This window comes from Episyrphus balteatus, chromosome 2 (genome assembly GCF_945859705.1).
Source record: "Episyrphus balteatus chromosome 2, idEpiBalt1.1, whole genome shotgun sequence".
Classification (NCBI taxonomy): Eukaryota; Metazoa; Arthropoda; class Insecta; order Diptera; family Syrphidae; genus Episyrphus; species Episyrphus balteatus.
The window spans coordinates 39162499-39178116 of NC_079135.1; the positions used below are offsets into that span (position 1 = coordinate 39162499).

Genomic DNA, 15618 nt, shown 5'->3' on the forward strand with positions numbered 1-15618 from the left:
AAATATGACATTTACGGTGTACCTACAATTTGTAAAAGGCCACTGCTTTTAAATTAGTGCGACAAATTATAAATATCGATCAAGGGACACGGTTAATAAAAGAATTTGGTTTCTTTTTTTACATTCATGTTTTTGTTGATCTACATTTAACAGAAATCGTTATAACCAAAAAATAACATCGAAAATATTTGAAATTAATGCCTAATAAATTAGTAAAATAGCATTGGATATCTAATATTTTCAAAAAAATACTCTTTTTTTTAATTTAAAAAAAAAAACTTTCTTTTTGAAATCTCTTCGATTGCTCCTAGACCAAAAAATCTAGCAATACTTTTCATAGAAAGTTACATGACCTTTAAACCCTACATCAACAAAATTTAAAGTTGCATAATTTAATTTTTTTTTTTCTTCCAAAAATGAGACTCATTTTTTTTAATGACAAATCAAAAATCTGAACAATATGGATATGGATGATAGATTGAGATTTTCAAAAATTTGGTAAAATCTTCGTTTATCCATTAACTAACTGTTTGTAAATAATTCGGACAGCTAGACAAGATTAAATATTCATAGTATTTTTGATCTTGAAATCACTCATTCACATGTAATAAGGTTTAAAAAACTGGAGAGGGCTTTCGGAATTTTTGACACACATGTAGGTGCGTTCCTGGCGTCATGTTTTTTGTGATCCACATTGTACAATACCATAATGTCACCGAAAGTAACTCGAAAATAAAATTCCAATTAATATTTAAAGTTGTCAGGAACTACTAAAACTATTGTTCAATCTTTCACTATCTGCACACTAATTGTTTAGCAATAAATGTTGTAAGTCTAACACAAAGGATGTTTTTTTTATTTCTGAAGTTATTGCCCTAACATTGACACACACACTAAAAAAAAAAAAAAGAACTCCTTTTCTTCCAAATGTTGAATCACCCCTTATAATAACATAATCACACGCTCATAATTTACTCTATTCCAGGATTTCAAAGAATTTACAGATGCCGAAGGGGTCATTTCACTTCCAACATCGGACTTCCATAAACCCATTTGTTTAGAAATGCGTTCATTGCAATCCAATCAAACAAATCAATTGAAACTACTGGCACCACCACCTCCGATTCCACCGCACCCATCGGCGGCATCTCTAATGGCCAATGGTGACAGCAGTATACTACTGCCATCCGATATGACCTCCGTATCAGCAATCACAACGGTAGCCTCATCATCTTCTGCATCGTATGGCACAACGACAACAACCGTTGCACTACCATTGGAAACTCCACTTCGTTACGCGCCTTTCATTAGCAATAATATTAATATTAGTACTAATAACTTTAACAATAATTACAATAATAATTTTAATAGTATATCAACGGGAGTAGCAAACACCGCCAACAATAATGTTAACAATAACTACAATAACAATGCCGATTTGGCTAGCGTTGATAGCTCCGACACGTATGCCAGTTGCCAAACGCATCCCTTTTTGTCGCAAGCCGATCTGACATCCGATCTGGCCGATGAAGCGTGTGCCCTCGACATCGACATGGACAATTTGTATATAAATCCGTTGGAAAAAGACACACAACAACAACAACAACAACAAAGTGTTCCAACATCGACGTCCGGTATGATTCGATCGCAAGTCAAAAAGAGTGCTTCGGGCGACACTGCGTTACGGAGCTTGGGTGGGGGAGTCAGTCCGATGGATGACGTTTTTCAAAATTTCGATGTTCAGGACCGTGGTAGTAGGGTAAGTCTGAATGAGACACCAGTGCCAAAGCATCGTAAGACACGATTCCAACAAAGTTCAAAGCCGCGCGCCAGATTTGAAGATACCAAAAAGTTGTCACAAGAGAGTCTAGCGGCTCAGGATGGTAGTGTTAAAAAGAAACGATCGTCCTTTATGCCAGCTAAGAGTCTGGCAACGGCTACTAAATTAATTAATCAGCATCTGTTTGGTATTCAAAATGTTGGATCTAGAGGTAAAATAAGTTTTTGTGGTGATATTTTTCATGTGACGGTTTATTAACGACGATTTTTTCTAGCGAAATTCGAAAGTAGACATTCGTCATCAATTGATTCGATTGATGCATCGCCGAATTTGGAACATCATCGGCGATCCAAGTCGATTTTGAAGAATAAATCGGACGTGTCACGAGTTCTTGCCGACCCTGAAAGTGAGCGTTTACTTGCTGATAATATGTCAGGCTCGGGCGTTTCTGATAATGGGACCGTTATGGTAAGAATTTTTGAATAAAACATCGATCGAAATATAAACTTGATTTTTTTTCAGTGTGAATCTGGAAGCGATTACTCACCGAACAAATTACCTCACTCAGTTTTAGCAAAATCAATATCCCCACCTCCTCTTAGGCATCGAACATTAATACAACAACGCTCAGGACCAGCAACACTGCAATCCAAGCCAACTAAATTCCAAACGCCACGTTATCCGGAAGAGCAACAACTGAGGCATGTTAAGCCCGTATTATCACGGTCATCGGGCACGTCCCAATTAGCTGATTCAAGATATGATTCAGCGAATAGAGACAGTAGTTTAGGTGAGTATTAAGCTTAATCTTCAACAAGCATATTTTCTATATTTTCTTTTCATGTTCTATAGATTTTGTTTGAGGAAGATGTTTCTGAATTCATTATCTATCTATCTACTACTATCGAAACTCTTAAAAAAAATCATTCATAAAAATTGGCATTACTTTCAAAAAATAAAAATTATAACTTCGAACTAAAATGGATGGAACAATTCATTAAAATATTTTCTACAATTCAGGTATTCATAATCTTCTTGGTCACATTTCTTCACAACTTATGTATAGGTTATGCAATCTTCACAACTTATGTACAGGTTATGCAAACAAGATTGCACTTTCACACGGAGTTTTTTTGTTTTTATTTTGTTTTGGAAAAATAGTTGCTCAAAAACGGGTCCAAAAAATAACTGCTCTCCTAAAGCACTTTTAAATTAAATTTACTGGAACGTAGCCTATTTTAAGATAAGAAGCGGGAAAAAAGTATCACACCAAATAATCAGTATCTATGAAATATATATACCCAAATAATTAAATTTTGAGGGTCACTATGGCGTATACGCAACATTATTTTCTTTAGAATTTTTATCGCTGACCGGAATAATATTACCAATTTATTTGTTTATGATTGTAATCTTTTAAATGATATTCATTACTAGTAGTTCATAATTTTACAGGCAATATGAAAAAATCGCAGAAATACGTTTGAGAGACTTATTTTTAATATATTATACAAAAATAATAAAAATATTATTCAACCAACTGAAATTTAAATCATTTAAAAATGAGTAAAGAGTAATGAGGAAGGGTCTTGCAAAATATATCTTATTGTTAGTCAGTACAGTTGGAGAGATGTGGTCTTATTAAAGATCATGAATGAAGAAATTATTTTGTAAATTTGGTCATGCAACTACTTCTTCGTGTAGGTAGGTATAAGGAAAAAAATGATAATGTAATTTAAATCAGAAGTTATAGAAGTTGGGCTTTAATAATAAGCGAAAAAAGTTAATACTCATTCACGTGTATTTTTGAATAAAATGATATTAAAGTGAAGAATACAACTAAAAAATCGAAGAAAATTGGTTTTGATGCAAAATTGCGGAGAAACGGTTGTCCGTAGAAAAAAAAGTTTTGGGACAAACTAAAACTGTAGGCAATAAATTCTTGATTGGTTGTAAAAAAATTTTTGAGTGAGACGTATTTTGGCAATGATAAAGCCAGTTAAGGGAAAACAGAGCAAAAATCATATATGTAGGTAACTCGAAAACGGGACGAAAACGTGAAAATTATCTCTTAAGTTTTTCGACTTAAATTGACCCCGGGAATCCATAATTTTCATTTGGGGAGGTGACTGTATACATAAATCGTTTTTTTAAATTTCTAAATTTCATTGGTCGAATACTCAAGACTTAAGTCTATGGACTCATAGAAAATGGCAGATCATCGTATTTAGCACTTTAAAGTTATATAAGTCCATTTAAAGTGTACAATGCAAGAAATGCATTTTATCATTGTTTAAAGTACGGTACAGAGATTAGAGTCCTGCACAATATACTAGTATGTAAGATAAAACTACATGAATAAATAATTAATATAAAAAAGTACAAGTTTGCCCATTTTTCTTTCAAACTCATACCATTTGTTTGGCTAGTGACCTCAGTAAACTTTTAATTATAAGGAAGAATACTCGTAGTTAATTTTTAAAATTCCCTGGCTCACTGATAGATCTTGAAAATTATGGAGCACAATTCGTTATAGCAGAAACTTGAAGTTTTGCACAAAATAAGTTCTAAAGTAATAATTTTTGGAGACTATATTTGAAGGGTCAAAAATAAACTAATGATGAGGTCTTGTAGTATTTAATGAGCACTATCTGATGGCATCCTTACTTTTATAAAACAAATTTAAGCCTTGCTGAAAAAATAAACAAATTGTGTGCTTTTAATACTAAGTTGTATGGAGAACAAAATTTTAAAATACGTTTTTCTCGAAATGAGTTGGAATGGACTTGTGCTGTGTTTCCGCTGGAACCTTCATTTTTGTTTTTTTTTTTTTTTTTGTTTGTGAAAAAAAGTTTTTTTTTCTTGTATTTCTTTTTACTTTAAAGTAAAAACAAATTTCCTGAGAAAAAGAGCTTTAAAAATTTATGAAGCTCTTCCCGTTATCGTATAAACTTGAAATTTTGCTTGAAAAAATTGAGATTTTTCATTAATTTCTGCTGAATTAGTATTAAGCATTACAGAGAACTTTTTACTATCGTAATGATTGCATTTTCGGCGTTTGCGATTGCCAAATTCAAGAACTATTTACTATTTACGTTTGGAAAATAAAATTTAAAAGAACACATTTATTCAAATGTTTAGTCCCTATTCGTGTAATTATTAATTTGTGACTTCTGTTATATATTATTTATTTATTTTTTTCAACTTATGAATAAATATACATATTATGTAAAATTTTAAATTTTATTTTTAGATTCAGAAACGACGTTCACATCGAACGTTAATATTCGCGATGAAAGTGGCGAAGGTGGTGGTTCAAGCGACGAAAATCGTTCACTAATACAGCGAGGTAACTCTTATGAGAAATCTGAATCTGGCGGAGGAACTTCGTAGCATTAAATCATTATTAAAATTAAATTTCATTCAATTCGTATCTAAAAGCAATTTATTATGTCTATAATATAAAACAAAAAAAAAATAAAAACAAAAAAAAAACATCCAAGCTATCTTAAAGCTACAAATTAATACAAAAAAAAAAAAACAATACTTAACTTTAGTCACATCAGTCTACAATAAAAAAAAAAATATAATTATTTTTTAATGTAGTTAGGCCACGTTACGTATATCAATAAAAATGAAAAAATAATATAAAATGTACAGAACTATCATTCATAAAATCATAAAACACATTAAAATAAACAATAAAAGCCATCATTTAAAAATTACAACCGTTCAAAAAGTAGACTTTTGTGACTAAAATTATGTTAAATATTTAAACACTTTCTATATAATAAATTCATCATTTTTGTCAAAAATTCATTCACAAAAACACACTCACACACATTCACTCACTCACATAATACCTCTTTATAAATTAAAACTATAAAAAAAATGCATACAATTTTTATTAAGTCAAATAAAACAAACAAAAAAATACAATTTTTATATTATATAAACCAAAATATATATATAAATGTACAATATATACACACCTACATATATATATAAGAATATGTATATGAATACATCAAAAAATAATTCAAGCTTGATTATAAAAAAAAAAAGACAAAAAAAAACTATATAGATTATATATATATATAAATCTAGTTAACTGAAAATACAAAATTAATACAATATTTCGAAATAAACGATAATCAGTGTCAATCAATTTTTATCATCGAGATGCAAAGTAAAATAAAAAAAAAAAGTTATTAAATAAAAACACAAAAAAAAAGGTCATTATAGAAAATTATAAATCAAATTTAATGCAAAATCTTAAGCAAATAAAATAAAAACAGCAATCACACATAAAGACAGAAATAAAATAAAAACAAACAAAAAAAAGCCAACTTTTGAAAAATAACTTCTCTTTAATTTGTTGTATGTATTTTTAACACTAGGTATATTTTGTTAGTATTTTTAAAAAGTTATATTTATTTTTAAATTAAAACCGCTCTTGAAATATTTTCACATACATCAAAGTCTGTTGAATTTGTGGCTGAATTAATTATCCTTAAATTAATATACAGACACAGCTTCAAAATATCCATAAACTCAGTTTCAAACAAAACAAAGTCAAATTTTAGAATAACTTATGGACAAGGATAATTAAAGAATAACCCACTTCTTTTCTATTTTTTTTTTATGTATACGAAATAATGGCCCATGTGCATAAAGTTGAGATCAAACTCTCTTTTAAGAAAATTTTTTAATATCGAACTCAATTAAATTTTTTTACGTGATAACGTCTTATACACCAGTGAACACTGGGAGCATTCACGATAAACGTGATTCATCCTCATGTTCCGCCTGTAGATTGCAATTTCATCTTAAAGACAAGTTAAATGAAGCTGAGTCCAACTTAAGACAGCTATAAGTAATAAGAGTCAGCAGATCAAGGTGTAAAACTATTATACGATTTTTCTTTTGCACCATAGGTCTGGGGTTCGAGTCCCAAGACAGTCTTATAATTTTCGTTTCTTACAAATAGTTTTTCAATTTTCTTACGACGTTATCCCGTTATTATCGTCCATAAACCGAATTTACAGAATCAATTTTTCGCAATAAAATGGTATAAATTCTAATATCTAGCAGAACCAGCCTTTGAAGTTGTGCTTAAAAGTTAAATCTGAGTTACATATGTTTCGTTCAAGTAAAAAAGTTTGAAATTCTTTTCAAGGTTTCGTAAATTCGAAACCCAAACAAAGTAAACACGTGTCACATTCAGTTGATTACCATTCAGCTTGATATCGTGGACCCAGTAAGAGTTGAACTTTTTGTAGTTGGCAGATTCAATCATTTGATGAAATTAGACCAGTCCAAATTTTGGCAAGTAACTAAATCAACGGCTCACACAAACCACTAAAAAATCATACTGAAATGCTGAGAGAACTTATCTATAGTTTCAGCTAACAGTCTGATTGTTTGATCTTTCCATTTTTCTTGCAAAAGTCAGAATTTCAATATTCAAACTCAATAATGTAAACTTGCAAGAGTTCATTTTTAAAATCTAAGAAAAACTTCGTTCAGCCACTTTTCTTTCTAAAAACTTTGTAAATGTTTATTCAAATTGATTTTTGTTTTTTCTTTTCCAAAGAAAATTTATTATTAATTTTATTCTCAAAACAAATTTAAACTACATTATGGAATTAAGAGCACTAATGTATATGAAATGTTTGAAAGAGTACGTCTATGTTTCTCAAAATAAGGATGGCAAAACGCGCATTTGTAGTATATAGTCAAAACAAAAACTGAAATCCTTAATCAAAACTACATTTATAAAAATAACATCATCAACACAAAAAGAAAATCATGGAAAACTTAAAACCGTACCAAAAGAAAACCAAAAAAAAACTCTATTAAATATACTTTCAAGCGTATAATATACACATTTTATGCAAATTTATAAATCCTAAAAAAAAAAAACAATTAAAATTAAAGAAAAAAAATATGTATAAAAAATATAAAATTTATTAAAAAACAAAATGAAATGAATTAGGAGTGAATTAGTTATTAAATTGATGGCTTTTATCTGTGATTATTATAACTAAAAAAAAATAAAATTTAAAAGTAAAAAAATAACTATATTACCAAAAATTCGTAAAAAAAAAGAAAATAAATAAAAAGAAATGTTTATAGCACTTTTTTAGCTAAATTTAAAATTAAAAAAAAAATGTATGATTTATTTACAAGATAAGCATCTGTGAATTTATTTTTTACATCATGTTTTATAAAACATCAAAAATAAAGAGACATTATTTTGTACATTGTAAAATAGAATCATTGTTATATTACATAAATGTTGTTTTTTTTTTGTTATAAGAATTTATTTTTATAGTTCTTTTTTAATTATTTTTATTTTTTATTATTGTTATGTTTGTAAAGAATTTATTTATTTAATTTTTAATAATAAAAATAGTTTACAGTATTTGTTGTGTTTTATTTTAATTTTGATTTTAATTTCTATTTTCTATTTTATATTTTTATTATTTATTTAGTTCTATTATTCGCAGTCAATTGAAATTATATTTGGAATATTGTTTTTTTTTTTTTTTTTGGTTCAAGTTAAAGAAACTTAGTCAATAAAACAGAAGTATTGTAAGGATATTGTGTACCTTAGCAAGGTGCATTGAATGTTTAGATCGTTAGGCAATTGCAATGTGAAAGCTACAAAATGAATGATAAGGAAAAAAATGTTAACAATTATTATTATTAACTAAATTAATATTTTTCGTTATATTAGAAAATAAGAAAAACAAAATTTGTTTTAAAAACTCATGTATAAATATACATTTTTTTAATTTATACTTTTAATAATATACCAATATGCCAACAGAGATTATGATTGAAAAAAAAGAAAGTGATTTTATTGTTGTGTAGTTTGCTAATAACGTAATTAAAAAAAAAAAAAAAACAAAAAACAAATCAAACCAAAATTAATTTACTTCATGTCACCTCCCCACATCATTGTTTGTTAAATGAATTACTCAATTTTCATTGTTTACAACCAAAAGAAATACAAATTTGATTGCAGAAAAAGTTTTACAAATTTTTGTTTTCTCTTTTTAATAATTTCGCAAAAGCCTCCCATTTTTTTTTCATTTGAAAGAATAAAAAATTGAAAAATGCTCTATTCTATTGGTGTTTGTTTAGTTAATTTATAATTAATTTATATTTTCTTATTCGTGACGAATAGATTAATATTTTTGTAAAACTAAAACTATCCGTCCATTAGAATTGACCTGCACTGATTTAATACATATAACTGACTTCTTGAAGAAGACGGTTATGTTTGAATGTGAAGTAGAAAATAGGTCACTATTCAACATACTCATTTTAAATGCTGGTTACAAAAATTTGTTTTTATTTTCTAGTTTGGAATTACAACAATTCCTTTTTTAAGATTGACGTTTTTCTATTGAACTACACTCAGAGAACAAAATAGTTAATATCGGGATAACTATTAAAATAGTAAAAACAAAAAATAGTTATTTGTGACTACTTTAATAGTTAATCGAAGCACATGCATTCTCTAAATTAACCATTAAATAGTCAATTTTAGTATTTAAATAGTTAATAGATAATTTAAAATAGTTATCCTGGTTTTAACTATTGAAATAGTTATTTTTTCTCTGAGTATATAATTCATTCATTTCATTTCATTTCATTTCTAGGAAAACAATGATATTTCCATTACTTGTGTATAAGACTATGAGTAGCTGTTTTAGTAAATGTAATAGATCAACTCCTCATGAGTAGTTTACCACCTCCAATGGAGAGCGACTAATATTCGATGTAAGCAAATCTACGAATGCAGAAAATTCATAATATCCAGTCCAGTCTTGGGTTTTTATTTAAATCCGCGCCAAGAGAGTATAGCAAAACCCAAAACGCTTACACTCTCTGACTAACACATGCATTAATTATTTTAAAGCCAGTAAGCAAGTTGTTAAAGAAGTAAGCAATACGATAGCTTCTATCAAATCAAACAAAAACCGTCAGAATTATGAACTTGCAATCAAGTTTGGGTTGCAAATACCTTGTGCCACCTACTGGATATTAACCCTCTGTCGGCACACGGGTGCGAATTTGGCAGGACAAAAATGAATTCTTTTGGAATTGTGAATACAGTATTCGAATTCCTCGGAAAATTCTACATCAATTTCATATATGATACTCCATAAAATAGTGGGAATGAAAAAAGTTCTAGCGCCATGAAAAAGTATACACCAAATTCGCAAAAAAGAGGTGTGCCTATAGAGGGTTAAATATGTGCATACATGTGTATTTGAAAAATAATGCCATTTACAAGAATAGTAGGTACGTGTATTTTTGCAAATTTATTGTCCAACCAACATTTGTAAATCAGCATTTAAAAAGTTTTTTATGAATTCGTTGACTATTGTCATTAGGCATGTTCAGATAAACTTTTATGGTGTTTTCGTTTGGTAAAAAAATCAATTTATTTTTTGATCCAAATCTGTCAAAAAACTGTTGTTGCGACTACTTAATTGTAGTTGAACAGATCAAAAATTGTTTTTTTGACAGATTTAGATCAAAAAATAAATTGATTTTTTTACCAAACGAAAACACCATAAGTAAAACGAGTAACTGACGAGTTTTAGGGAGCAGTTATTTGACAAACTTTTCAGTCAGCTTTTTTAGTCCCTAACGCTTCTGAACCAACAAAGTTTTAAATCCAAAAACATTTTTGACAACAAGATGACGTTTGATCATACTTATCAATTTCAAACCATTTTAGTTTTCTATTGCAATAGAAATCTAGATCAGTTGTATGGGATTAAGAATACCTCTTGATATCTACTTGACAATTTTTCTACTGTTTCTCAATACTTTTTTTCAGCATTTAAAGAAAATATTATTATTTTGAGCTTGCTTCACAAAATAACTTATTTTGAAATACATAATTTTTTATCACAATTTAATATTTGAAGAAAAGTTGCAAAAAATTGGATTCATGTGAGAAACTTGTCCCACAAAATTATTTTGCTCTCTTTTAAAATCACATTGTGCCCTCAGAGATTTTATCTTGGTAGGGCGCACCTTATGATTTTTAAAGTGAGATAAAAAATCTCAGCTGTCGGCTTTAATAAGTTTGTCAAACCATCCCTCATTTTAATATGTTTCGGTTTTCGGTGTTTATGCTTTTACCGGTCAGAAACTGCTTTGAAAACCATCTATTCACCGATCGCATAGTTGAAACCAAATGTTATCCGGTAAGTTGGTGAATGTTGACCCCCTTATCTGGGAGTGTTTCTTGGAATAATTTTAATCTATGTATTTAACTATTAATTAGTAAAAACTCCATATGGGTTCACGTCTTTGCATAATTTTAGAGTTATGTTATACCGTAACTAAATTTGAGTTACCTTCATACATTTATTTAATTTTTAGAATGTTTTGCGCATTTCAATCTAAAATATTAAGCATTTGCTTTAACCGTCCACAATTAAATCTTATTTAAAGACTTTAATTGCAATCACTTCGCCATATTCACAATATTTGAGGTGGTACTTTTGTGTATTCTAGTTCTGAGTTTGTAATCTCAGATTTCTGCTATCTACTTAAACTTTAAGCCTTGTCCACACTATGTCGATGAAAAGCGTTTACATGTTAAAAAATGTTAAAAGTGCACAACTTCTTATGAGGTAAAATTGCCGTTTAATCTCTAATAAGCAGCTAGCACATCATTCACCGGCGTGTTTTATAAGGATGTTCATGATACAATGTCGGTAAACTTTACTAATTTACGACGAGAAAATGTTTACAACATTGTTTGAATGAGAACCCTTAAGAGTTACGTGTATTTATGCAGGGGCGGATCCAGGATTTTTTTCTGGGGGGGGGCACAAGGGACGGATTGGCAAAAAAAAAAACAGCAATAACAGTTAGAAATAAAGTGAAGTACCATACGACTGACTAACAAGCAGAAAATTTTAACGACCCACAGTGGTCTAAAACCTGGCCAAAAATATTTAGGCACATTTCCCACATCAAATAGGTACCAAATGACCAAAAAGTTATTCGGAAGGAAAAATTTTCATTTTCTTGTTACAGTAAAAGCCACTTAAGTGCTAACCCTCTTACTCCTGGATTAGCCGGAAGAAAAAAAATATGAAAAATCAGAAAATGCACGTACAATTCTGTGCTATATTAAAGTTAGTAATCTATTCTTTGTTTAATTTTTTGACTTAAGTTGTTTCACCAAATAGATTTTGAGAAATTAAGTTTTAAAGATGAAGTTTAAAAAAAAAAAATGTTTACGTTTTTTAATTGATTTTGTATAAAATTTTGCAATATTATGGACATAATTATACCATTAGTTAATGACCTAGTAGTTTTTAGTCAAATACTAAAGACTTCATTCTAATAAATATTAAAGTTCCTAAGAATAACAAAAAAAAACTGAATCCTACTTTTTTGCCGGGAAACCCTTTTTTTTTTTTATTTGCATTAACCTTTTGTAACCCAAGGTCGTAAATTTAAAAATTAATAAGTCAATCGATTGGCCTTTATCTTTAATAAAACACGTATTTTTTAAAAATTCAACAAAGTCATTATTTACTTAGTTATTTCGATATTTTGGGAGTAAAAAAAAAGTTTAAATAATTTATTTTGATATAAAAATTCAAAAATTCAAGCAAAAAACTATCTAATATTAATTTTTAGGCACTTTCCTAAAATCCAAAAATAAAACCCAGTGGGGTTTACTAACAAAAACTATTTTTTTTCTGAATTTCGTAGTTTTTATACAAATTTGCTTATTTTCAAAAAAAGCCCAACTTTCAACATTAACTGTCAATTAAAAACTATTGGTGCTATTTATTAGAAATTTGAAGTACTATTTCGATAAAGCAATACTTAAAGATTATAATATTAGAAGCTTCAAAAGAAAAAAAAATAGTTTGTAGAGTTTTTATGCAATCTTTTTCGGTTTGTTACAGAAATGTCACATGGGGCTACAAGGGGTTAAATTGTTTTATACCTCAAGAATATTGTGTTTAAATCGTAGGTCTCTTGGAGCCAAATTGACCAAGTTATAAGTATTTTAATACTACCCTTAGGAACGTTTTAGTCTTTTAGTCCAGAGTTCAAAACTTTAAATCGTTATCCTCACAACTAATGTTTTCAACGCCGGTGCTCCTCATAACTTCAAAACTACTGCACCGATTCTTTTGAAATTTAGAACACTATTATTTTTACATATTTTTAGAGGTATCCTTGGAGAAATTTTCTCAATAAAATAATATTTATAAAAATCTATAAGTAAGGGTCGCTTTTGAGGAGTTTTTTTTCAAGGGGTCTTTATTTTCGGGGTGCAAACTTGGGCAAACTTCTGAAATGCAAGTTTGTTCTACATATATAGCAGTTCTATAATGTATAGTTTATGCAATTTTGTGACTTGTTCCGCTATTTTAAAAACACTAATGTTGAAAAAAACAACGAAAAAAGTGCAAATTTTTTAACCCCTCTGTATGAAAAAATAGAGTTGCATATACAATTATTTTTTTTATATCATTCAATGTCATTCGATGTCCATATCAAAATTTTTCACCAAAATCACTTTGAAAATTCACTTTTTTTTTAATCGAAAAATCGTTTATTTATTTGTGAGGTGGAGCTTTTCATGGGAAAGGGATGAAACAATCAACAAAATTCGCATTTTCAGCCAGAAATAGACAAGAATTTCACTCAAGTTCTTTCTTTTATTATTCATAATATTTTTAAAACTCTTATAGTTTGATTTCCTTTAAGTATGAACTTTAAGTTCTGGGGGGGGGGCACGTGCCCCCGTGCCCCCCCCCCCCCCCCCTGAATCCGCCTATGTATTTATGTATGCTGATACATGGTACTATTTTTCAGCATAGCGTGGATAAGGTTTAAGATAGAGACTACGAAGTACAATCGTACCACGCATAAATTGTTCATTTCGCCAAAACTAAATTTATAACAGTCATTTTCATGTTTTATAAAGTGTTATATTTTTTTAACTATTTTTTAATTAAGTTTGAATTAATAATGAAGATTAAAAAATTTAATTAAATAAAAACAAAACATTAAAAACTGTTTGTAATTTATTATAAAAAAAATTAAAAATAAAAGGTAATATTTTACATAGCCTATTAGAGACATATCAGATAAAACAAAAAGAAAAAAAAAAAACAATGAAAAATACGTGGAGGCTGCGTAATACTGTACAATTAATAAATAAACTATATTATATAAATAATAAATAAATCTATACATACTAATCGAAGGTTTTTTGTGTGCAAGCAAACACACAAAACTTTCATTCGCTTGAATTATCCAATTCGATCAATCTGCTTAATAAGCTTCATTCATTTAATCGTTAAAACTAAAACAAAAAAAGGGCTAACTATTGTAAAATAAAGCAAAGCATTGGGTAAAAATTATTTAGATTAGCTATACAACAACAAAAATGATTTATATGTATTGTATATATTATATAGATAAAATATACTTAGATTAACTTTACAAAAAAAATGATATAAGCACCATAGAAAATATACTTATAAATAGATAAAATAAAATAAAAACTGTATGAAACAATTAAAAAGAAAAACCAAAAAAAAAAACTAATTAAATAAGAAAACGAATATTGTACAAAAATGTGTAATATTATTATTTTATTTAATACAAACAAAATTATAGGTTGTTTTACTTTTTTTTTTGTTTTCGTGAGCATTAGATTATTTAGATAATGTGATTTATAACAATTAAATGTGTGTATTTCCAGGAAATTAAAATGAGAATTTGTTAAAGATTTTAATACATAATAATTTATAGAAGAAAATTTGAAGGAGATTATTGTATAAACATACCTAAATTCAATTCACTATATATATATAACTGCATTTTCAAAACAGTACATTATTATTATTTTGTGACAGAAAAAAAAACTTGCAAAAATTGACAAAAATTCAAACTAAAAAAAAATCATTAAAAAATGTTTTAAATAAAAATTGAACTTGTGTTTTTATATAAAAGTATTAGTTCGTCATTAAAATGCATGAAACTACTAACAACAGAACTGGATCTTGAACTAAAGTTAATTCGCAAACACAGACAATTAAAGCAAAGTTAAAATGGTCAGAAAACGGTAAGCAAAACTCAACTCGTTTAATTATTTGTTTAGCAAAAAAATTTCATTTGCTTAAACATGTTTAAGTAGACGATGAAAATTGACACAAAATTTGCCATTACTACGAATGCTATTAAAAAAAAAATTAAACCAATTGCGTTTCATTCACTCACTTTCTGCTCTCTTAATTAACAAAAAAAAACAACTGTGCGTTGACATGAAAAAAATTTAGAGCAATTAGGTACTGTTAAGAAAAAGTTTTATAGCCCCCGCACACTACAAACTTTCTATCGGCCGATAGTTAAGTCGGGTTGGGCTCCTAGTGTGCGCACAGGCAGCCGACTAAATAGTCGGGTCACTAGGAAACATTTTAGTTTGAAGGCAATTGTGTAGCAAAACAAACTATTTTTTCGATCAAACAAACTTTTAGATCGGCCGATACATAATCGTTGTAGTGTGCGCACTCTCATACATTTTAATTCTGAATAAGAGCCCCCGCACACTACAGACTTTCTATCGGCCGATAGTTTAGTCGGGTTGGGCTCCTAGTGTGCGCACAGGCAGCCGACTGAACAATCGGGTCGCTAGGAAACATTTTAGTTTGAAGGCAATTGTGTAGCAAAACAAACTTTTTTTTCGATCAAACAAACTTTATGATCGGCCGATACTTAATCGTTGTAGTGTGCGCACTCTCATACATTTTCATTCTAATTAA

General features: G+C 28.6%; 1 protein-coding gene across 13 annotated transcripts in view; it reads left to right on the top strand.

Annotated features, from left to right (window-relative positions):
- Positions 1-7812, top strand: part of LOC129912182 (potassium voltage-gated channel protein Shab) — a 187777-nt gene extending 179965 nt beyond the window's left edge. For 8 of the 13 annotated variants that reach the window (XR_008771766.1, XR_008771769.1, XR_008771768.1 and 5 more), the window contains one exon: positions 986-1121. Coding sequence is in view for 3 of the 13 variants with exons in the window: in XM_055990326.1 (XP_055846301.1) it covers positions 986-1991; positions 2055-2248; positions 2303-2570; positions 5034-5173 (1608 nt within the window). In the remaining 10 variants the exon portion in view is untranslated. Of the gene's footprint in view, positions 1-985; positions 1992-2054; positions 2249-2302; positions 2571-2632; positions 2801-5033 lie in introns of those variants that run through there. The other 5 variants (XM_055990327.1, XM_055990328.1, XR_008771765.1 and 2 more) reach the window with 4 other exon arrangements.
- Positions 7813-15618: the final 7806 nt, after the last annotated feature.